Source organism: Megascapheus bottae, chromosome 5, assembly GCF_031878675.1.
Source record: "Megascapheus bottae isolate mThoBot1 chromosome 5, mThoBot2.hap1, whole genome shotgun sequence".
Lineage (NCBI taxonomy): Eukaryota > Metazoa > Chordata > Mammalia > Rodentia > Geomyidae > Megascapheus > Megascapheus bottae.
Window position 1 is genome coordinate 25747808 of NC_143513.1, and position 25638 is coordinate 25773445.

A 25638-nucleotide genomic window follows, 5' to 3' on the forward strand; every position below is an offset into this window, starting at 1 on the left:
AGGACCAAGAATCACAACAAATCAGAGAAAGGCTGGATAAGTGGGACTGCATTAAACTACAGAGCTTTTGTATGGCAAAGGACATAGCTAGTAAATTAATTAGGAAGACTACAGAATGGGAGAAGATCTTCACCAACCCTACAGCGGACAAAGGCCTCATATATAAAATATATCAACAGCTCAAAAAATTGAATCACTTCAAAACTAATCTCCAAATTAACAACCATCCCATTAAAAAATGGGCCAAAGACTTAAAGAGAGTCTTCTCTGAAGAAGAAACAAAAATGGCCTATAGACACATGAAGAAATGCTCAACATCTCTGGTCATAAAAGAAATGCAAATCAAAACAACTCTAAGATTCCACCTCACTCCAGTTAGAATGGCCAGGATCAAGAAATCTAATAACAACAGATGCTGGAGGGGATGTGGCCAGGAGGGATCACTTATACACTGTTGGTGGGAGTGCAAACTCGTTCAACCACTATGGAAAGCAGTATGGCAGTGCCTCAAAAGGCTAAACATAGAGCTCCCCTATGAGCCAGCAATTCCACTACTTGGCATTTACCCAACCATCTAGAAGCTAGGGCATACTAAATCCACTAGCACAACAATGTTCATTGCAGCACTATTCACCATAGCAAAGATATGGAACCAACCTAGATGTCCCTCAGTTGATGAGTGGATCCATCAAGTGTCTTCAATATTTTTTTCAAAACAGGCATCTTTAATACAGAAGTATGACTCTGTGTGTGTGTATTCTGATGTAACATCTTTTGTGTCTGAAAACTTACTGACATTTCATAGATAATATGTAGTTTAATCTGTTATTTTTCCCCCTGGAACTTTATCCTATACCAATAATTAATTCCTCAACTCTCATTCTCATGTGCCAGAATAATATAATCATCCTGGGTATTCTATTCTATTACAAAGTGGCATTAGAAAAATTGTAAAAGTCCCTTGACAGAGGAATACCCTCAGCATTTTGTTAATTAGGTAATAATGTTCACTGAAGTGGATATTGGAGGGCACTGCTTCCTTTCCAATGTACTTATATACAAAAGCCAATTTGAATGCTTGTTTCATTGGAGCCCTAGAATCTGTTTTCTCTAAGGCTTTTCCAATATAGAACCCTATTTTTCTTAATGAATAGAGTAGGCTTCTGGGAATGGGAGATGATAAACCACTAATGTGAGACAGTCTTTGTCTAAAGAATTTTAAATGCCCAAAGTAAATGTCAAAGATTATATATTGTATTACATAAGAGTTCAAACGAAGACTTCTAATTATTGAATGAGAGTGAACACATGGTCTAAGCTCTTTAGTGTAGAAAGTGCTCCCTGTGGGACCTTAAGTATGCCCCAGATAATCCTGCCACACGGAAACTAAGCCACACCCACCGGTTTTAGTTATTTTTCATAATTTTTAATGTAGAAATTAATGTTGGCTATATCTGATAATTATAAATTTTATTTATTGACCATTCTTTTCATATTGCAAATGATTCTTGTTATATATATATTACATAATAGGAATATATATGAATTATACATATATTTTAAATTTTTTTCTTAACTGTTAATCTGTAAGCCGGGCAGAATACATTTTCACACACACACACATCCACATTGTATGCTACTCAGTTTTCAAGTTTACCGGTCATGATTGTACAAATGTGTGTCACAACTGAGGTCTGAGACAACATGGTGTCACATTTTTGCTAAGCATTTTATGTTGTTGGTTGCTTTTATTGAATTTGTTTTGTTTCCTACTGATTATTTCTCCATTTGTATTCCCCAAGTACATTGTGTAATCCATCAATTTTATTTTCTTGAGGTTTTGTTCTATACTGTCTCTCAAGGATCTGCTCCTCAGCTGCCCTCTGATCACCTTTGGCTCCCACAGCAACTTTCTTTGTTTTCTCTTTTAATGATGCGATTTTTCTTTTTCAGTGGTTTCTATTCTCTTGGTTTATTCTTTCCTATTTTTTTTGTTACTGTTGTTCTTTGAACAGAAATTTCCTGAGGAAAAATGAACAGGAAACAATGCCCCTCAAACCAATAGTATGCACATATTATTAATCTGTCTCCAATATTTGTGTGACAGTTGGGTAGGGTAGATAATCCAAGTGAGATATTATATACTCTCTGAAGAGTTTTCAATATATCTTTCCATTGCATACCTAGGGTTCAACATTAATCCTGTGGCATCTAGAGGGAGACAGGGAAAGAGGGTCTTGAACCTCAGATACCTCCCTCAATAAGTGCCACCTCTTAAATGTTTTAGTGCTTATTAATGATATCATAGACTGGTGATCAGAGCTAAACAACTTAATCTTTTAGGTCATGTTTTACCTCTAAATGCAAGGAGTGATATCGCTTTAGTATTTGGCACTATCATTTGAAAATATGGAATGCATGCATGAAAAAACTTAAAGAGTATAAAAAGGCATTATCAAGGTACAGTCAAAAGTATAGAAAAGCATAGCTTTCTTAAGTTGATCTTTCTTTTTAAATATTTAAAAATTTATTGTTTATTAATTACACAAGAAGTTTCATTGTGATATTTCTACATGCATACAATGTACCTTGATCATAATTACCTCGCTATTATACTCTTATTTTATTGTAATATATAGAGAGGTTACAGTTATATTCACCAGGTAGTAGGTGCATTACTTCTCACACATTGAAACCCCTTCTCATATTTTTATCTCCATTTCCCTCCACCCCCCCAATCATCTTGTTTTCTTCCTTCCCCTTCTCTCTGTCAGTTTTCTTGTTTATAGTTGTTCACCTTCAGCCCATAGATGTGTGTGACAGAAACAAGGTAGTCAGCTATGGTTAATTGGAATTCTTTTCAGTTTAGAAAATCGTAACTATAAAACATCAGTCTGGAACAGCCTTGTCATTCTTATTTCCTGGTGAATAATAATTTTTATCTACAATATGAATTCATTTGCTATGAGTTAAAACAATGTCTTCTCATTGTTTGAATTCCTTTGGTATTCTATAATTGATCACCTACATTGGCTTTGAAATTTTCACCAATTTATATCATGTTTTTATTTATGTTACATTCCCTTTTCTAGAGAAACTAACACTATATCAATATTTTTCATGGAATTAACTATTCACTTTCTTTATAGTTATATATTTAGTTATTTTCCAGTTTTATCATTATATAATTTTTATTGTGCTCTCAATTATTTTATTTTTCTAATTTCTTTTAAGAGTAATGCTTCAATAACTTATTCCAACTCTCTCTCTCTTATTGTTAAAAAAGTAACACCTATGAATTTTCCTCTTACCAATAATTTTACTAGCATTTTATGTATGACTTTACTTTTAAAAAAACCTTTGTTTTTCAGATATTCTGAAGTATCATTTGATCTTTCTTTTTGAAAAGGTCTCTTATTTTGAAACTGAAAATTGGTATGGTGTTTTGTTTTACACATATATAATTGAAATATAAAAATGCATTTATTATATATATTTTTGGATATTTCAGTTTTTAATGTGGTCAGTCAATATTAACAAGTCCATTTAATGCTAATACTTATGCTAATATCCTGATTTTTCTTAATCTCTTAACACTAATGTTATTGAAGAGTGGATTTTGTTAACGGGAGCTGAGCTAATGTTTTCTGGAGAGCTCCTAAAAATCTTTTGTATCAACAAGGGTAACATCTCACAGTGGTAACAGATAATCAGCAATGCACCATTGGTTCTTTGAAAACAAGTATTTTATGTATTTACCTAGTCCCTTCCTTGAATAAACAAGTAGAAAAATTGACGCTGTTACACAAAAAGGTATATGTGTAAATTTGTTTGCCATTTTGCCAGAAATTTATGCTATTTTTCTCTTTTTACTTATTTATTTATTGTTTTTAATTGTTATTATAAAGGTGATATACAGACGAGTTATAATTACTTAAGTCAGGTAATGAGGACATTTCTTTTTGAACAGTGTTACCTCTTCCTACAATTAAACACACTAGACAGTAAAAGACAAATACAATACACTATTTTCTTGGTAGGCAAAAAAGTAAAACATCTTAGAAATATGTAATTGCAATTATGTGTCATTTTACTTTAGTACATTTACTTTTTTGGCATTTCTTTATTAGACTTGTGGAATCTCCATATACATAGAAATTAAAATTTAAAAATTGCTTCAGAGATAGAGACATACATAGTTCAAAGTCAGCCTTGGAAGACTCTCCAAACTTTTCCTCAAAATCAATCTGAACATGACATTGGTTGTCTTTAACCTGAGACACTCAGATGATGGAAGAAGCAGGTTACAGTCTCAGGATATCCCTGTCAAAATTTAAGGAGACCATGCCTGTAATATAATGACTGGGGTATGAATCAAATGCTAGAGTATAGACCTCAAAAGCTTGTATCATTGAGTTGGGACCTATCAGCAAAATGAGAGACAGAGATAGAGAGAGAGAGAGAGAGAGAGAGAGAGAGAGAGAGAGAGAGAGAGAGAGACAGAGACAGAGACAGAGACAGAGACAGAGACAGAGACAGAGACAGAGACAGAGAGAATGTGCAAGGAAAAGATACATAATTAATGCTTCCCTAAAAGAATGAGTGTGAAGTCTTATATCGCACATATATTTATGCCTAACATCAAAACTATAGGACTGGGGAGAATTTCACTTGTACTTGCACTGGAGGATAAAGTATGGTAATGTAGGTAGGATGAGTGCATGTTGGAGATTTAGAGGATAGGCTTTAGCATGGGCTCCAAAATTTATTCTAGCCTTCAGTGAAGGGAGTGAAAACATGATTTTGACCTATATTTACTAACAAAGCATTCTAGATGCACCTTATTTTTTCTAAATCAAAGGCAAGTAGGACCTGGTTTCCTGGTAATTATATATGTGGTGAAATAGGAGTTAAATTTGCACTGAAGCATAGGCAAGGACAGTGACAAATAGCTGGAAGTCTGAGAGCAAATAAGCTTAAAATACTGACTGGAAAGCAAATCAAACTAGGTTCACTGAATAGTTCTGTGGCTCTCATTTACCTACTTCAGCATTTCAAAGACGGCTGATAATAGAACAGAAATTAAATGCTTGAACCCACAAGACTCTTGGTTTGGCAAGACCTCTCTGAGGACTCGAAGCCTTATATTTAATGTCCAAGATTTTTTTTTAACTGATGAGCCATTAGTTAAAGAGGAAAAAGGCCGGATACCATGTACCATGATTAAAGTCACTTGGAGTTCATTTTTATGTTAGACTCAAGACTGGAAAAGCTCTTGTCTCTGCACACGCTCTTGAAGTATAGAACATACAGAATTTTCTGACCTTCTCTATTATGTCCAGCTAACCCCGATATCAAGTCTGTAGGAACTGTTGACATACACGTGAACCTTTTCTAATGACATAAATGATTGACTGTAATTGTGATCCAGGAAGTAAGTGGTTAATGTCATTCCAAATTTGATGAGAGAATTTAAACCAAGAGCTCATCTATCTTCAAGAACACTTATAATGAACACTGGCTAGAGTCAATGCTTGCCTCAGTCCAAGGCTTTATTAGCAGGAGACTTCTTTATGGATGCAAATCAGTAAATTGTTTCACCTCTTAATGTCTGCATCAGGATTTTAAAGCCGCACAATTGAAAATGGGTCGGCTTTCAGAGTACTCATGGATCATGCCCATAATCCTAGCTACTTAGCTTTTATTAATGATGTTTTAATGAACTGAAGGAAAACCCACATACCATAGAATGTACAATTTTATGTATAGCATGCAGTGGGATGGGTTTTACTATATTCATATAATCACTTAATGCTATCCACTGTCTAATTCTAGAATATTTTCATCACCTCACCTTGCAAAGAAACAATAGCTGTTAGCTGTCTCTGCCACTCCTTCCCAAAGCCTTTGGCAACCATGAATCTGTTTTTGTTTTATATATTAGTCTATTTATATGAATAGAAGGTTTTATATAAATGGGATCATAAGATAAAATCCTTCCACAACTTATTAAATATATCAACTGCACATGTATGTAAAGTACTTGCACTGTATCCACCCTCATTATCTTCTTTGATCCCCTCTCTCTCTCATTCATCCCAGATAGTTCTCCTGTTTAACAGACTTTCATGTCTTTTAAAATAAAACTACATCTCACATATGAAAGAAAATGTGTTGAAACAAAAGCCATACAATGGATGATTGTTGTCCTTAATGTACTATGTTATCTCTCATCTCTTTCGCTGTCCCTTGGTTATTTCATATTGTTACAGTATCTTACTTTGTTATCTGATATATTGGATTTATTTGTATTGGGTTATTTGAAATTGGACAGGGAAGGGGGGAAAACCAAGGCGGGGTGGAGGGAAAGGTAATGGGGACCAAGACATGTGAAAGGGTATCAATATATGTGAATTAATGCACCTTCTATCTGGCAAATATTATGTAACCCTTTTATTAATTACAATAAAAATAAATAAGTTAATTAATTTAAAAAAAGAAAGAAAATGTGATTATTTGTATTTCTAAATCTGGCTTATTTTGCTTATCATGATGATCTTCATTAATAACATTTCTGGCTAATGACACAAATTTGTTTATTAAAATGGGGGAACAAATTTTATTGGGCATGTATGCCACATTTTATTTATCTGTTCAACTAAGGAGTGGCATTTAAGCTGCTTCTGTAACTTAGCTATTGTGAATAATAGGATGGGTGTGCAGATGTCTTTATCTTGTGCTGATTTTACAAAATCCTTTTATCTCTAGTTCATGTGTTTTTACCATGAGAGGATGCTTTCTTTTGTCAAATACTTTTCATTGGACTATTAAAATATTGTGTATTTTCTCAATTATTAGTGTAGGTGTATAATGACTTATATGTATCTGTTAAACCAACTTTGCATTCCTGGGATTTATCTCACTTTGTCATGTCTAATTTTCTATTACTATTGGCTTCAATTTTCTTGTACAGATGGTTTGTGATTTATGATGGTTTTCCAATTTTTTAACCTTATAATGGTATGAAAAATTAATGTATTCCATAGCATTCTACTTTGACATTTGAATTTCCATATTTTCCCAGACACTTGATATATGGTCCTAATTCTTAGTGAAAATTTTTATTTTGCATAAGGAAAGCTAGTCTGTTACGATGCTCAGAGTTTACAAGTGCATTTTTGTTCCACAATATTTTCAAGTTATAATGCGGTTACTAGTATATAAACTTACGTTATTTTCTTAGTTGAGGAATGTCTTATATTCTTGAGGATTTGTGTGTGTGTGTGTGTGTGTGTGTGTGTGTGTGTGTGTGTGCACGCTTGCATGCTTCTGATTTTCTTGAATGTGGAGTACAAAACTTTTAGGTTCGTTTGGTTTGTTGTGTGGTTTAAATTTCCTATAGCTTTTATTGATCTTCTGTCTTGCTATTCCTTGCATTTACTGAATGTGTTGAATTGTGTATTGAGCGTACTATTATTATTGAAGTGAATGTTAGGTACATATACTTTTTATAATTATTTTGTCTCTCTGAGGATTGACAATTTGTGACTTTATTCTAAATTATATGGACAGCACATAATTGATTCAGGGTTTTTTTTTGCCAGTCATGGGGTCTTGAACACAAGACCTGAGCACTGTCCTTGGGCTTTCTCAAGGTGTAGAGCTCTACCACTTGAACCATAGCTCCACTTCCGGATTTTTCTATGTATGTGGTACCGAGGAATTGAACGCCAGTTTTCATGCATGCTAGGCAAGCACTCTACTACTAGGTCAAATTCCTGGCTAAATCAGTTTTAAAAATCTACTTTTGCATTCCCTTTCATTCAGTTTTAATTTCATTTACATTTTATATAATTAACGATATGGATTATTTTAAGTATATGCCTCATATATTTTTTCTTTATTTCATCATTACCCTCTTTTATGTTAAATATACCTTTTATATAACACCAATTATCATATAGTTTCTTCTCATATACATGATATATAACATATTTAAAAGAATATAAATGATGTATGTTATATATAAGCTATATACAGATAACATTTATATAATATGTTGTATATAATTTACATTATATATGTGATTATGCTTTGTATAGTTATTCATGATATACCCATATCTATATCTATCATAATAGGATATATTATATGTTAATATTATATCATCTCTTATATCAGTTTTCTTAGCAATTTTCTCCTGATTTAGATTAATGCCAAATGAATCAGAGGAATTTACAAAACTGAGCTCTTAGATAATTCTAGCACTCATTATACTATTATCACTACAGACTTCATCTTTTATGCATTGTGTGCTCATAAGCCTAGGTTAATTAATATTGTGCTATGCATCTAGGTTTATATAATGTAGGGGAAAATGAATTATAAACAAGACATATGTTAATCCTTTTCATTCTCTTTTAGGTTATTTTTATCTTAAATTGTGGTCTTCATTCAATTATATGGAGTCAGGTTACCACTTGAGCCATACCTCCATTTTTAACTTTTTGATGGGTTGGCTTTTAACTGTGATCCTCAGATTCCAGCCTCCTGAATAGCTGGGATTACAGGTGTGAGCCACCAGCACTGAGCTCATTTCATTTCTTTACAACTGTGAATGTTTGCACAGCATTTCTATCAATAGATTTTACACATTTGTTCACTTGTTTAAGTCTTCTTCAATTTTGAGTGAGTTTTGAATTCATTGCCTTTTTTTTCTTTGATCACATTTATAAGGCTTCCTGCAGCTTTCTGTTCTCTGTGATTTCTATTGAGAACTCAATACTAAGATTATTGAGGGTGTGTGTGTGTGTGTGTGTGTGTGTGTGTGTGTGTGTGATGGAGTGCTCTTCTCTTACTGGGTTTCATTGTCTTTATTTTGACAATTTGACAATGATTTTTCTAAATGCAGTCTTTGGTTTACAATGTATATCTTGATGTGACTTCTGAGCAAATGAAGTGTGTGATCTTTCAATGCTTTTAACGCCTTTCTCTTTTCCTATTATAATTGGTGATGATTGACATCAGTCTTTGTACTTTGAAATCGAAAAATACAAGGCTTCCAATATTTTATCATCAACTTAAATCTTATTCAGCTGTTAGGGGCTTATTTAAGTGACAATATCAGATGAATGGATATCTCGGTTTCAAGTCTCAATTAAGGAAGATTTATTTTTATTTTCACTTTGTATGCACTTTTATGACAAGTGTCTTAAAAATTTCACCATATTATTTCCTCCTCTAAGATGATCATGTAATAGGTGGTTTTTATTTTGTAAGGATACTATACTACATTCAAAGATTTAAAAAATCCATTTCAAAGCTGATTTTATCTCTTTATTATCCGTTTTATATATCCCTGAACTTGATAATCAGAAAAAATATAACTATTATTATGGAAGATCACCCTGTAAATTTATTTATGACATCTTTGATGAGTTAAATATTGAAATAACAATAACCTTTTGAAGAATCATGTATAATCTTTCTGTTCTTCAGAAACCTTGATATAATTTTTTGTAATCAATTCAAAGTCTCCACCAGTGAATTCATAGCTTAATAGTTTTGTATTAGTGGTCCTTCGCATCTTTGGTCACGTTCATTCCTAAGTTTTTAAAAAAATTATATTGCAAATGAGGTTACATGCCTGATTTCAGACTTATCTTTTTGTGTCATTCAGAAATGCTACTAATTTTTGTGGTTTTAATTTGAATCAGCTCACGCAACTTGGGAGAATTTAGATTCAGGATTATATAATTTAGAAAGAAGGGCAGTTTTACTTGTTCATTCCCTATTTAGATCCCCTTTATATTTTCCCTATTTAGATCCCCTTTATTTTGGCTTGTTCCTGTTTTTCAAGGAGCTTGAGGTGCATCATTATAGTTTTGATTTGAGATTTCTTCACTTCTTTGGTGTAGGCACTCAAATCAAAATTTTGAATATTGCCTTTGCTGTCAGAAGAGCTGGTATTTTATGTGTTCATTTTTGTTAAATTCCACAAACATTTGAATTTCCATTATAATCTCTTCATTGACTGACACTGATCAAAGAGTTGTTCTGTCTCCATGAGTTAGAGAATTTTCTTTTGGTGTTGAGCTTTACTTTTATTCCATTGTGGAGACTAGTTTACTTAACTTAACATGATGGTCTCTAGTTTCATTCATATTTCAGCAAGCCACAATATTTCAATTTGTCTAATGACTAACTAGAATTCTATTGTATGTGTCTGCATGTTTATGTATATAAATATACATATATGTATATATCTTGTATTATTATATATTGTAATATATTATTCTACTCTATTATATGATATATACTACACACATATATAAAATACTATAACACACATATGTATATCAATGTCCACCAAGTCTGATTTTGTAACCTAGCACTTCTAGTACTACTAATAGTAGTAGTGTAATGATAAATATGAATATGCAGGAATTTCTTTACCAAGGTAATTTGTATTCTTTGAGTATAAACCCAGGAGAGCTGTAGCTAAATTGTATGGAAATTTAATTTTTAATTTTTTGAGGGTTATCATATAGATATATAATTTCCATTGTGTCTGTACTAATGTACATTCCCATAAATAGTGTTGATGAGTTTTTTTCCTTCACATCCTGTCAACTTTTGTTGATTTGTGATTTTCATTTTAGTGGGGTGAAATGAAATTTTAATATTGGATTTTTTTCCACTCCTGGCTTGACCTCGGGGCTTGAGCACTGTCCTTGGACTTTCTCAAGGCTAGATAGAGCCCTACCACTGGAGCCACAGTACCACTTCCAGCTTTTTCTTTTTAAAAATTTTTTCCATATATTTTTTATTGTAATTAATAGAAGGATTACATTATACTTGCCAGATAGAAGGTGCATTACACTTCCAGCTTTTTCTATGTATGTGGTACGGAGGGATCAACCCAGGTCTTCATTCGTGCTAGGCAAACACTCTACTGTTAGGTCAAACTCATGACCCCTTAATATAATTTTATTTGTATTTTCCTCATGGCTAAGGAAGTTTGGTATTTGGTTATTTTGTATTTAGTATTTGGCAATTTACACTTAGTTGAAAAGAGTATGTTTTCAGGTCACTTGTCTATTTATTGATTGGATTATTTGTTCTTTGGTTATTTATTTATTGTCAGGCCTGAGACTTGAACTCAAGGCCTAAGCACTATCCCTGAGTATTTGCTCAAGGCTAGCTCTCTACTACTTGAGGCAGACACCACTTTTGGCTCTTTCCTGAGTAGTTAAGTGGAGATAAGAATATCATGGAATTACTGCCTAGGATGGCTTGTAACAGTGACCCTCAAATCTCAGCTCCTAAGAGAAACTAGGATTACAAGTGTGAGCACTGGTGTAGCTCTTTTGTTACATATTTTTTAACTTTTTTTAATCCTTAATATGAATCTCCTGTGAAATAAATAGCAGGCACTGTGCCTAAGCTCTATAGCTCAAGGCTACTACCCTATCCCAGGGCCTGGGCGTTGTCCCTGAGTTCTTCAGCTGAAGGCTATCACCCTACCCTAGAGCCAAGCACCAGTTCCTGTTTTCTAGAGGTTAAGTGGAGATAAGAGTCTCAGGCCCTTTTGTGCCTTGGGCTGGCTTTGAACCTTGATCTTCAGATCCCAGCCTCCTGAGTAGCTAGGACTACAGATGTGAGCCTGCTGACTTTTTTGTCTTGACTTCCATTAGTGAGGTTGTGGAATTGAAGTCATAACCTGCATTACTGTGCTGGTATCTATCTGTACTTCTTTGTCTAGTACTCTGTTTTGTAAAATTGATATTGAATGTATTTATATATACAATTTCCATATCCTCTTATGAATTGTTCCTGTATCAATATGATGTAACATTTGTTGTTCACATAATTTTTTTTTCTTAGGAAAAAATAACTATTGTTGTCATTCTTTCTTGCTCCCCTTTTTGAGGGTCAGTTTTATACCCTGCTACTTTGCCAATTGCAGGGAATAATTTCAGTGTTTCTGAACTTTCATAGGTTTACTTTATGACCTAAAATGTGGTCTATTTTAGAAAATGTTCCATGTGCTGCTGAAAAAGAAGAGTATATTCTGATGTTGATGGTAGAATAACTTTCAGATGTCTGTTAGATCTAGTTTGTCTATACATTTATTCAATTCTGAGGTTTCTCTTTTAAGACTTCAACTCAGAGCTTGATGTTCTTGCTTACATTTTTCACTGGCAACTATGTTGTAATGCTGTGTTCTACCATTGTACTAACCACCAAAGTAATCATGGAATTACTAATGTTAACTCCAAGCCACAATTTTAAGAAGTAAATATGTTCTGCTGGGTATATAGTTTGCTACTGGGAGCCAGAATGTTTTTTCTACTTTTGTTTTTGTTTTCTCAAATCTTTCAGGGCCCTGCAAAAAGAAAAATGTGAGAACAATTAATTTTGTATATGAGAATGTCAGTTTTACAACCCCCCCCCACACTCATTTAAAGCATTGAGCCAACCAGATGATGAGGCATCCATACATCAGGGTTCAGGGTTCAGGGCACATTCTTGGCAGGTGTCAGAGGAAGTGTGGAACCCATTTGTGAAACGTGAACTAATTGTAGTAAATCAATTTTCAGTGGACTTCTCATTGGCAAGCCACGTTTACGTGACAGAAGCCTGTTCTTAGCCTGCCTGTCTGTCTCCACAGAGATGACGTGGCTCTGTCTGCTGCTGGAGAGGAGGGTGTCCTCATTGGCTACTGTCCACAGCAGGATGCTCTGTATGACCTCCTGACTGGTTGGGAACATCTCCATTATTACTGCAGTTTACGTGGGATTCCAAAGCAGTGCATTCCAGAGGTAAGTGGCTTTGGCTTTCCTCCAGAAAAGAATGCTAGGCCCACAGATCTGTCTTAATAGCCAGTAGACCTAACAGGAAGACATTTTCTAATATCAAAAGTGTGTGTGTATGCTGTCATTATCTATGTAAAATGTGTTTTGGTGAGGATATCATTTGAAAGATGTTAAATTCAAATAGCATCCTTTTGCATATGTTGATCTATGAGTTTATATTCCTGAACAAATATCATAACTAGGCTTCTAACAGAGAGGAGGGGCCAAGGAATATGCATGGAATTTTCGGAGTTATTGGCGTGGATGACTTTTTGGTGAGTGGGCTGACAGATTCCTGTCACAGGCTCCTTTTCTGGGTGTCCTCAGAAATGATATGAACTTAGTAACTCCTCATTCCTTCACTTCACTATATGAGCAAATGGAGAAACAAGGGGCCAAGAGAGCAAAAATAATCCACCACTGTCTTTGATGCAATCCGTAATCAGAGAATCAAAAGAACAACCTTGCTAGAGAACTCAGAACACATTCCCCCATGGGAACCACCAGAAAGACACATGCTGAAGGCACGCTTTTACCATCTCTTTGAGATGCTTCCGAGAGTTCTGGATTTAGAGCAAAAAACAGAGAAAAGTGCCTTATATGATGTATTTTCAAGTAGAATCTGTAGGAGACAGAACTTCCTAGCATTCATAAGAGATAAAACTAATAGCCCTTGTCTTCAGCAGTCCATGAAAAGTCATTCTTTGTGATCTTCTGAACATATTTCAAACTCTCGGTTCTTATTTATGCTCTGCAACTTCAAGTGAAATTACAACAGAACCTCTGCCTCCTTGTTGTTCAGTCCCTGGATCTCATTTTAACAAAGCACAGATAACTGACCGCTCCACAAGAGACTCTCTTATTACAGTTAAACGGCTCTGGGAAGCCAGTACTAATGGCTGGCTCTGTGTTAATGGGTGGTTTATCTGCCAGCTTTCCCTTGTTAGCTTTAATGAGAGCAGCAGATGCTTGGCAAAGCTGTATGTAGGTCCTCTGTTGAGTGTGTGTGTGTGTGTGTGTGTGTGTGTGTGTGTGTGTGTGTGTGTGTGTGTGTGGTGTGGTAGGGAAATGTGCCTATGGAAAGGATGACCATAATACAGTAATGCTTCTGATTTCCTGTCATCCAGGGCAATTGCCTCTTTACACTCCACTGTCAAGACAGGCTTGGATTTCTGAACTCCATGGGGAACTTTAATAACCATCAATTAGGAACTGCCTTTATTTCATTAATAAAAATACAAATGATTTTGCAGACTTTTTTGCTACTTGCTTGCCCAGAGGTTTGTCTTTTTGAAAATTTTAAATATCTGAGTAATGTTCGGATGGATTTCAATTCAACATGTCAGTTTGTGAGTACAGTGCAACTTAAATCAATGTCACCTCTTTCATCATTCTCTCCCGTCTAATTTTCCTATTACCATCTTCACTTACCTACCTTGATTATTAAGGTTACATCCCCTCATCTTTTCTATCTACATGTGTTTGCTCTCTCCTGTTGACCTCACCTACCCCCACTCTCTAGATAATACAAGTTCTAGCTTTCTGGTATTCATTTTATTAAACTGTAGATTCACTGTGCAAAGGAATTACACTACTCTAATCTTCCCTGCATTTAACATACTGAAGGTAATATGATTATATATACCTAGGACCCTGTAAATATTACCATCTACATTTATAATTTAGATCTACTTTCTAGATATGAGAGAAAATATGTCTTTTGTCTCTCTGTATTTGACTTTCTTCCTTTAATGTAATTATTTTTCTAGGTTTATCCTCCATCCACTTCCCTACAAATGACATAATATCATTCTTCCTACTAGATTTGTAAAATTCCATTCTATGTATGTATATATGAATATATGTGTGTATCTACCTGTCTTTCTTTTCTTTCTTTCTTTCTTTCTTTCTTTCTTTCTTTCTTTCTTTCTTTCTTTCTTGTCTTCCTCTATAGCATATATTTATAACATATATTATCCATATAATCAGTACCACATTTTTATTAAACTGTTCATCCATTGAAAGTTTTCTGATAGATTGGAGCACAACTCAACTTATTCCCAAACCAGATAAGCTTTGTTCCTAGCAAATTTCTCTCTCTCCAAACTCTGAATATTTGAAATAGAGGAAACGGTATGCGTTTTGAGGTGCTATAACAAAGTAGTCAGAAAGAACTATTATTTAAAAAAATAATTGTCTAGTACTATCATGCACCACATAATGACATTGCACTTCACCTGGGACCACATGCACAGTGGTGATCATGACAATGTGAATGAAGTTGAGAAACACTCATGGCCTATGATATTGGAACCATCACATTTTGGTAGCCCCACACATTTTTGCATGTATGTAGTGGTGCTGGTGTGAGTAAACTTGTGATATCAGCCGAATAAAAATGTAGCTCATATAATGAGGTACAATCCATAGTATTATATAATACCCAGTAATAAATTACTATAATACTGGTTTATGGACTTACTGTGTTTTTTGAGTTGTTTTAATAAAATCTGCTCTTACTTATAAGACAATATCTAATGACTGACTTCTAGTATTTTGGTTGGAGAAAGTGTACATTTTGAAGCTTGCCCCAAGAGAAAGAGAAAATTGATTAAAAATTTACTTCTCAGAAAGCATTCATTTTTTTGTGTGTGCCAGTTCTGGAACTTGAACTCAGGGCCTGAGCACTGTCCTTGGACAAATATTTTTGGCTCAAGTGTAGCTCTCTGACATTTGAGCCACAGTGCCACTTCTAGACTTTTCTGTGTATATGGTACCAAGGAATCAAACACAGGGCTTTCTACATGAGAGGCAAGCACTCTACCACAAAGCTATAATCCCAACCCCAAAGCATTCATTTTTTAAGTGAAGCATGTCAGTGTTTAAGTATCTGCTTTTTCCCAGGCCATGCCCTAGTGTTTTACAGGTACCATAAGAAGTAGTTAAGAGGCAGAATATTAGCATTACAAATGAGCAAGTGGAGACTCAGTGCATTTAAGTGACTTACCTAAGCCACATGTCTGGTATGTGACAGTTTTATTTTACAATCAGATAAACTAAATTCAGGTACATGCTCATGCTTCAAAGTGCTGCCCCAACACTTTATTCCCTCTGCCATCTACAGCTCAGTCTTACTTTATAAGTCCTTACAGTAGCCAAAAAGTAGAAACCATGATAGATTATTATATGGGTTCTCTAACACAAGCTATTTGTAGTGCTTTACCTTTCATTTGGCTCAAGCTGGGCCCAAGTACACATGTCTCTTCTGAGCAACTAATATATAAATAGACGCCAGAGGGATTTTTGTTGTTGTTATTGTTGTAGTTTTATCATCCATGCCCTGCTCATGTGGGATCGTTTCTCTATGTCTCCATCTTTTCATGACAAACATTTTCAGTTACCTCTTGTTCTTTGTACTTTGTGAGGGAGGACCTTTCTTCCTTCCTGGAAAGTCCTTTCTGTATTAATTAGCCTCCTCTCAACCATCCTTCTGTCTTATCATTAATACTCAAGCCATGTGCTGAGCTATACCCATACTCCAGGCTCCCAGTCTACTTGTGCCCCAGCTTGTCCAACCATTCTGTGGATGGTTATGACACTTCCTCTTGCAATCTTCCAAACTTTTACTCAAAGGAAAAACTTCCCTCCATTTTTAGCTTGAATTTAGGTCCCACAGCTTGGTATAATGAGTTCAAATTTCTCATTGTTCCAACTATTTTGTGCACAGGGTACACACTTGAGCCTGAATTCAATTAAACTATTAAAGAGTTTTACAGCAATTTATAGCCAAATGGCTCAAGAAGGGCAGGTCCATACCATTTGAGAAACTATAGAAAGTATAAAAGGGATTGATAACTTCATGGTTCATATTGTACCCCAACCCCCATGCCCCAGAAAAACAAACCAAGTTACATTACTCATTGAGATGAATGCTACATGTTAGTTATTCTTGAAACTGAAGTAGATTCTTTATCCATCTTATTTTTGTTCCAAAAACAATGAACACTTTGGCCCTCTTTGATCTTGAATCTCTCAGAACACTGCTATGGTCATCCTATACACAAATGAAAATCTCTGAATTTGGAAACCAAGAAGTACAAAGGTCTCTTTCTGGGTGATCTATTCACACTCCAGTGATGGTTCTACAGACTTATTTTACACAAAATGTGATACAACCTGGGAAATAGAATAATAAATGGATTCCAATATCTTGTTTCAAGTGAGTTGTGATTTATAAAGGTACCTAAGATGGTAAGAAGGGATTCTGTAACTCATGACATTTTATTGTTCTGGGAGAACAGATTCTGCAACTTATGGAATTCGTGGATATAGGTAACATTTTGCTTTCCCTGATACCTAAGGTGTCACATTTGTCATTATTTTGATAGTTTTGTGGAGGGCAGAAAAGACAAAAACAAAATACATCTTATTAGGCCATTTTCAGTTATTTTCTGAAATTGTGACATTCAGAGGGCATTAGATAAAACCTGCACATTTGTTTCTGTTCATTTTGAAAATTCTGTTTTGTTGTTGTTGCTATTGTTGCTGTTTGTTTCTTTTCATGTTGCTCTGTTTAACCTTTTGTGATATTAGAAAAAATATATAGCCTGGTTTTATAAAAATAAGCAATAATCTTTTCCCCAATTTATTTAAAATGTATTCTTCTGTAGCATGTTTATAAAAATCGAGGCATTTTTATTCTTGCTTTATTTCTTCTGCTTTCCTTTTTAACTTCCATTTATTGTCAGTCATTGAATAAAAATACATGAGAGCACAGGGGTGCCTACTCTCTCCACTTCTCTTCAATATAGTCCTGGAACCCTTACCTAGAGCAATAAGGCAAGAGAAGGACATCAAAGTGATCCACACAGGGAAAGATGAAATTAAACTATCCCTATTTACAGATGACATGATGCTATACCTGAATGGCCCAATAAATTCCACTCCCAATCACCTAGAACTAATAAATTACTTGACAAACTGGCAGGATACAAAATAAGTCTTCACAAGTCAGTAGCCTTTCTGTATGCCAACAATACACAAACAAAAGGAGAAATAAAAAAAAATGCTCCCATTTGCAATAGCCCCACAAAGAATAAAATATTTAGGAATTAACCTAACCAAGGATGTAAAGGAATTATTTAACAAAAACTATAAAAGCCTAAACAAAGAAATCAAAGAAGATACCAGGAAACAGAAAGACATCCCATGATCATGGGTAGGGAGAACCAACATAGTGAAAATATCCATAGTGCCAAAATTGTTATACAATTTCAATGCAAGCCCCATCAAAATCCCAAGGACATTCTTCACTAAAATAGAGGGTTTAATCCAAAGGTTCATATGGAACAACAAAAGACCTAGAATAGCCATAACAATTCTAGGCAAAAAGAAAATGCAGGTGGTATTACAATACCAGACTTCAAACCATAATAATAAAAACAGCTTGGTACTGGCACAAAAATAGACTGGAAGAGCAGTGGAATAGAAGAACTAGAAATGAAAACAAATACTTATAGTCGACTTATATTTGACAAAGGAGCAAAGGAGCCAGAGATATACAGTGGAATAAACCCAGCCTCTTCAATTACTGGTGCTGGGAAAACTTGGCAGCCACATGCAGAAAACTAAAAATTGATCCTAGCCTGTCACCATGTACAAACATTAACTCAAACTGGATCAAAGACCTCAATGTCAGACCTGAAACTCTGAAACTGTTACATGTCAGAGTGGGAGATTCACTGGAATTCATAAGCACAGGTGAAAACTTCTTGAACAGAGTCTCAAGGTCACAACAGATTGGAGAGAGACTCAACAAATGGGACCACCTAAAAATAAAAAGTTTCTGCACAGACAAAAGATATAGCTACTAAAGTAGGAAGACAGTCAACCAACTGGGAAGAAAATATTTACCAATAATTCATCAGACAAATGCTTAATATCCAATATCTACAGGAAACTCAAGAAACTAATCCCCCTCCAAAATGCCCCAACAAACCACAAGCTAAATGTGTAAGGGGTCTGAAGAGAGACATATCAGAAGAGGTAAAAATGACAAAGAAACATATAAGAAAATGCTCATCATCATGGACATAAAGGAAATGCAAACCAAAACAGTCCTAAGACACCAGCTTAACCCAATCAGAATGGCCAATATTCTGAACTCAGACAACAACAAATGCTGGTGGGGATGTGTAGAAAGAGGAACCCTACTGCACTGATGGTAAGAATGTAAACTGGTACAGTCACTCTGGAAGCCAGTATGGAGGTTCCTCAAGAGACTAAAAATAGACCTTCTCGATGACTAATACCACTCTTAGGCATCTACCCTGAGCATTATAACCCAGGATATGATAAGGACCCCTGCACAGCCAGGTTCATCTATGCACTATTCGCAAGATCCAAGTGATGGAAACAACCCAGATGCCCCACTACAGATGAGTGGAAACAACTATGTGGTATATATATACAATGGAATTCTACGTAGCGACCAGACAAGATAAAATAATGGCATTCATTTGGAAGTGGATGGAACTAGAGCAAAACATGTTGAGTGAGATAAGTCAAGACCAAAGAAATAAAAGGTGCATGATCTCCTTGATATGTGGATATTAGATACAAACAGTACATGAATGATGGCTCAGGACTCAGGATCATTGACATGTACTGGAGATATAAATATATAGACATATAAATCTATGACAGGATTCATATTCTATAGACATATTGATATAGAGATCGATATTTATCTATGACTTATAAACTCTCAGCTTAATTTTATTTGTTCTTAAATTTATGTGGCAATACTTGTGTATAGAAAGTCCATTATTCTGTCTTCCATCTTCATCTAGGCTACTATTACTCATCTTGATATTCTTCGTGGAAAAGCTTTGTGAATCTAATACCTCTGCCATTTAATTTCCTCATTGTCAGGCATGCTATATCCTCATGTAATAATATCATTAATATTTATTTGTTAATTTATTATGGTAACACATTTTTAATTTTTAAATTTAGTTTAGATGCACTTGTATTCAACTGATTTTAACTGAAATAGATAGGCTAGAGCCAGGAAAAGATAGTTCACATAAAAAAAATCTTCAAGGGAAGATGTGACTGTTTTTAATAAGCACAAAAAAGAAAAAGCCTGAGCCGTGAGGGGAATTTGTGAGGTAGAGTGCAGGAGATTGAAATTCACATCTTCATATCTCCTCTAGTCCTTGAAGTCCATGTTTCCTTTGCCTAAAACTCCTAGTTCATAAGACCAGTCCTGTGAGCTTCCTTGATCATTTTCCAAATGATTTAGAGGCTGCAAAAGTAAAGAATCTCGATTGAAAGATTTTAATTGAAAAATGTGTATCATCCTTACTATCATTATTATTTAAAATTTCTATGTGTCTCTATAACATCTATATCTGTAGTATTCATATAATCAATATCACAATTTCTTAAACTATTCATACATTGAAACGGTGGGTATATATTATCTTAAAGCTATGTTTTATTGATCTCTTTAAGGTTTCAGCCACCTGTTTGTATAGCAGCTTCCTAAATTTTACATTCTTTTATTTTTTAGCAATATTGTGGTTTCAACTCAGGGATTTGCATTTACCATACATCCAGCCTACATTTGAACTAAAATATGACCTTAGCCAGCTTCTTAATATGTAAAAAATGAATATACATTTATTACTTACTTAATTAATTAATATTATTGTGGTCAGGGATAAATAACCATGAAAAAATGTTAAATTTTGCCAAGACATTTAAACAAACAAGTTTCTCATTTGAGTCCTGCATAGAGAACTGGAGATAGGTAGGAGGTAGTAAGATGCAAATGACAGTGAAATATACCAATGGACCTGATATATAAGCACATGTGGTACCCACAATAGATGACCATGATTTATGTTAAGAGAATGGAAAAAAGGAGTTGGGCTCTTAAGGGTGAGTGAAAATATGGCAGGTTAGAATGGGAGCTGTGAGTCAAGGAGTTTGATAGTCTCAGTTTGCTGATAATCAGCATAAAAATGAAACAAAATAACAAGAAAACCAACAAAACAACATTAATATTTGTCTATGACATACAAACCCTTAGCCTAATTTTGATTAAATTCTAAATACCAAGTCCCACTGATTGTAAATAGAGATTCCCTTCTTGAACACTTGTTTGTTAAACTTGTCATTTAAAATATGATGTAAAAATCAACGTTAATAAATTCTTTAATAAAAAAAATAATGCGGTCCTATTCTGTCATACATCCAATTAATTACTGTGTAAGTTGAATTCTGATTGTGCCAGCAATAGTGTCTTTATGCAAAGGGAATATTTCTTTTCTGTGTGTGTGCTAACATTTCCAATTTCCTCTTCCATTCCTTTTCTCCCTTGAAGTTTTGGCACTTTGTTTCTTTGGCTTCATTTCGGTTCAGTTTCTTTCTGCGCACCTTACTGTGACAGTTTGTCAAAACCCAGTCTTGATATAGTGTTTCTTACCCACACACTTGCATTCTCTGCTTCAGTCCTGAGTTCTGATCACCAAATCAGATGTCTACATAGGACACTCCTGTTCTTTCTCAGTTGCTCCCAATATCACGAAGGGAAACAAATAAATCAGAAAATTTTTTTTGACTGTGTGTGGGAGATGGGGGGTGGGAACAGAACAGGAAATAGAGGTCAGTGCTGAGATTGGCTGTGTGCTTATAAGCAGCTTCTCTATTCTAGGTGGCTGCAGACCTGGTGAGGCGCTTACACCTAGAAGCTCATGCCAACAAACTTGTATCCACTTATAGTGGAGGAACCAAGCGGAAGCTGTCCACAGCCCTGGCCCTTGTGGGGAAACCCAACATTCTTTTATTGGTGAGTAGTAGAAAGATCAGTAATGTGTTAGTGTCTCAAAGGAAGATACGCTTTGCATGTGTACTTATAAATTTACTTTAAACCATTAGAGTTCTTTCTAGAATTGACTTGCAAACACTTATGTTATAAACTAGTAAATTATTCTGAATCAAGTCAACATTTTTCTACCAGAGTGTAAAACATCACTGGATTTCATACACACACACACACACACACACACACACACACACACACACGGGACATTTATCTTTTGGTTGATTCATTCCTATTTGCCAAATTAAAAATTCCTTGAAATGTTAACATTAAAACAATATTGAGGGTATTGAATTATACCTGTATTGAAGTATACCTGTATTCTGAAAATCTTTATATATATTGTATATACATATATATTTCTATGTTGTTTTTATGCCTGCATGTGTATCATGAAGATGGGAGCCAGGGGTTGCTGTGGTTTCCCCAAAGGCTCATATACTAATGCTTTTGTTTCTAGGACCTAGTTCAATGCAAGGTTGTAGAAACTCTAAGATTTTTGCTAGTGGGAGGTTTTGGGTTATTGTGGGTATCCCTAGAAGTAGGTAGTAAGGCCCCAGCCCCTTCTTTTCTCTACTTTTTTTTCTTTTCTTTTTAATGGTTCCTAGTGTGAGGTAATATTTTTTTTTCCATCACAACCTCCTGTAATGTTAGGCCACTTTACTACATTCCCAAAAGCATTAAGGTCAACCAATCCTGGATTTATACATCCAAAAATGATATGACAGAAGTAAATGTTCCTCTTCATAAGTTAATTGTCTGTGGGACTTGTTAAAGTAATGGAAAGCTAATTGACACATGGACACAAGGATGAGATAAGAGCATGGCCATGAGGCCGGGAGTTTGGCCTAGTGGTTAAAGTGCTTGCCTAGCATGCATGAAGACCCAGGTTCGATTCCTCGGTACCATATACATAGAAAAAAGCTGGAAGTGGTGCTGAGGCTCAAGTGGTGGAGCTCTAGCCTTGAGAAAGTCCAAGGACAGTGCTCAGGCCCTGAGCTCAAGCCCACGACTGGCAAAAAAAAAAAAAATAGCATGGCCATGAGACAAGACAGTGTGTAATCTCTCTGGTAGCTGCATTCAATTCCATGTAGTAGGATCAAAGCATTAATTGTACGTGATGGTTACCAAGCCGATATCCTGACATTCGAAAATCCATCTAATATACATAGTCATTAAACAATAACTAAAGAGATCCTGTGAAGCGGATCATATTCTATTACTAAATTATTCCCCAAGACTGAACCCTGGCAGATAGTCCACTGGTATTAAAATATATAAGGAGCAAAGCAGGGTTTTTTTTTTCCATTCTTGCTTATCAAATGAAAATAGCATTTTAGTAGGAAATTAGTGAGAATTCAAAAGGCCCATGCTAGAAAAACAGATCCTGTCATTTTTTCTTATTGTCTAAAATTTCAACTAAATACCACCTTTACCTTCTCTAACCTTGCTTTTGAGGCTCCAAAATACAATGCTATTGTGTTATTTCAGATACTGGCATCTGAAAGGACACATTAGTGTTTGCATCATTCTGTAATGTACAATTGACACTATCCTGTGAGGATGAGGCAGGCTTTACTGAGGGGCTTACAGATTTGTATGTTCATCATCCCTCACATAAACAAAGAGGCCATGACTTTTCTTTGTATATATCTGCTATCAATCTACATGGATGCTGAGTGCTTGCTTGGAGTCAAAAGGGAACCCTGGAGACTAGGAGAAACGGTTTGAGCTCCTGAAATTCCACAGCATGACTTTGTGTGTTCATGCCTGATACTTTTTTTCATCTGGAAATAGTTTTGATACTAGTGTCTGTTTTAAGGAACCATTGAAGGTAACAAAAGAGATAATCTACATTAAGCATGTTGCTAGTACCTTGTGCATAATAAATCTACAATAAGTATTTTGTCTATGATGCTGCTGCTGTTCAGACTCTGAGAGCTGACGCTAAGGCAGAAAAGAGGAAAATTGGTAATTACACATCTATTTCTCTTCCTGAGCAATACAGGAGCCCATGTTTTATTCACCTTTTCCAAATAGTACACATGTAGCACTTTGATTTGCATAAGAGAGCAGGTGTTTATTTTCCTGCTCAGCTCTCTGGTTGCCTCACTTCCCTTCCATTTTATCTTTAAGAAAATCTGATGATCCAATGCTTTTAAGAAAAATGTGGTTTGTACTCTCTGACTACAAAAAGCATAGAAATACATCATAGTGTTCAGCAAGATTTCTCTCAAAAGTGTCTCAAATAGGAAGTACTTATGAGTTTATTGAAGGAGAAAGCTTTAGGTTTCAGGGAATTTCAACTTATTTGCTGTTGCTAAGTAAGTGAAACCTTTTATTCTCTCATGCATCTTACTAGAGGCTAGCGGTCTGAAAGTTTAGGGAAGGTGAGAATTCATTAAAAATCATTCCAAGGCTGAGTTGACCAAATCACCAAGAAAAACAAAAGTGTAGCAAAATAGCCCAACTCATAGCCACCAGTTTTATTGAAAATAGGTGTATATTGTCACATATGCACACACACATACAATGAACCATGTCCTGTTTTTATATACATACACATTTTGAAACAATTACCAATGTATCGAGTAGTACCTCAGATTGTAACATTTTTCTCCAACCTGTGATTAGAACTCTCAAGATCTACTCTCTTGGGTTGGGAATGTGGATTAGTGGTACAGTGTTTGATTGGCATGCATGAAGCCCTGGGTTCGATTCCTCAGTACCACATACACAGAAAATGCCAAAAGTAGTTCTGTGCTCAAGTAGTAGAATGCTAACCTGGAACACAGAGAGGCTCAGGGAGAGGGCCCAGGCCCTGAGTTCAAGCCCCAGGACTGACAAAAATATCTCATCTCCTGGCAAATTTCAAATATACAGTACAGTGTGGTTACTCCATTTGTGCTACTATAACAGAATATAACAGACTGATCAATTTATAAAGAAGAAAATGTATTATTTTTCTGCTCTTCTAGAGAGTGGAAGCATAAGATAAAGGTTTTATTGAATGTACAAGCCTATTGAAGATCCTGTCTCTGATTACAAGTTGGTGCCTTGAATTGTGCATACTCCAGAGAGGAGGATGAAGTCTCACATGGCATAAGTTGCAAGGCACACTCCATCAATTCCTTTTATAAAGGCATACATATCATTTGGGAGGGTGTAGCCTTTAACTTCTCCAATGCCACAATTCAATTCTTTGCTACGAGGATTAACTTTCAACATGAATTTTAAATGAGATAGAAGATTCAATATAAATTCCTATGCTGTATATCAAATCTGCATAATGAAAATACTCTACTCTTTCACCATCATCTCCCCATTTCCCTCATGCCCTCCATCTGCTAGAACTTTCTACTTTTTTGTATCTATGTATTTCACTCCATAATTTTCATAGAATTTTAGTCTTTCATTTACTATTATGTTCTTCAGGTTCATATATAGATACATATACATAAGTGTTTGAAAATTATATTATTTTCTCCTTAATGAATAATATTTCAGTACACATATCTGCATACATACAAGTGAAAGTATGTGATGCTCGTTTTTTTGTTCTTGAATAAATTTAATTAATATATCATTCTCCAGGTTCTTCCATGTTGTTATAAAGTCTCATACTTTTTATTCCTGATAATGCTACATAGTCTGCTACATAGTCTATATGTACTATGTTTATTCTACTCTGCTGTTTAAATGGATTTCAAACATTAAGTGTGCCTGTCTGCAATCTTGGATGTACTGAGATATATATATAATATACATATATATATGTGGGTGGGTGTGTATTTGTATACATTTATACATGTACATTGTGGGAGGATATGTGTGTATTAGTGGGAATGCTGGGTTGTTAATTTTTTGACAAACCTCCTTAATCTTTGTTTC

General features: G+C 35.0%; 1 protein-coding gene across 1 annotated transcript in view; it reads left to right on the forward strand.

Moving 5' to 3' along the window:
* Nucleotides 1-25638, forward strand: part of Abca13 (ATP binding cassette subfamily A member 13) — a 355049-nt gene that overhangs the window by 288038 nt on the left and 41373 nt on the right. The window contains exons 56-57 of the mRNA XM_090332320.1: nt 12674-12824; nt 21580-21714. Coding sequence (XP_090188446.1) covers nt 12674-12824; nt 21580-21714 — 286 coding nt within the window. The remainder of the gene's footprint in view (nt 1-12673; nt 12825-21579; nt 21715-25638) is intronic.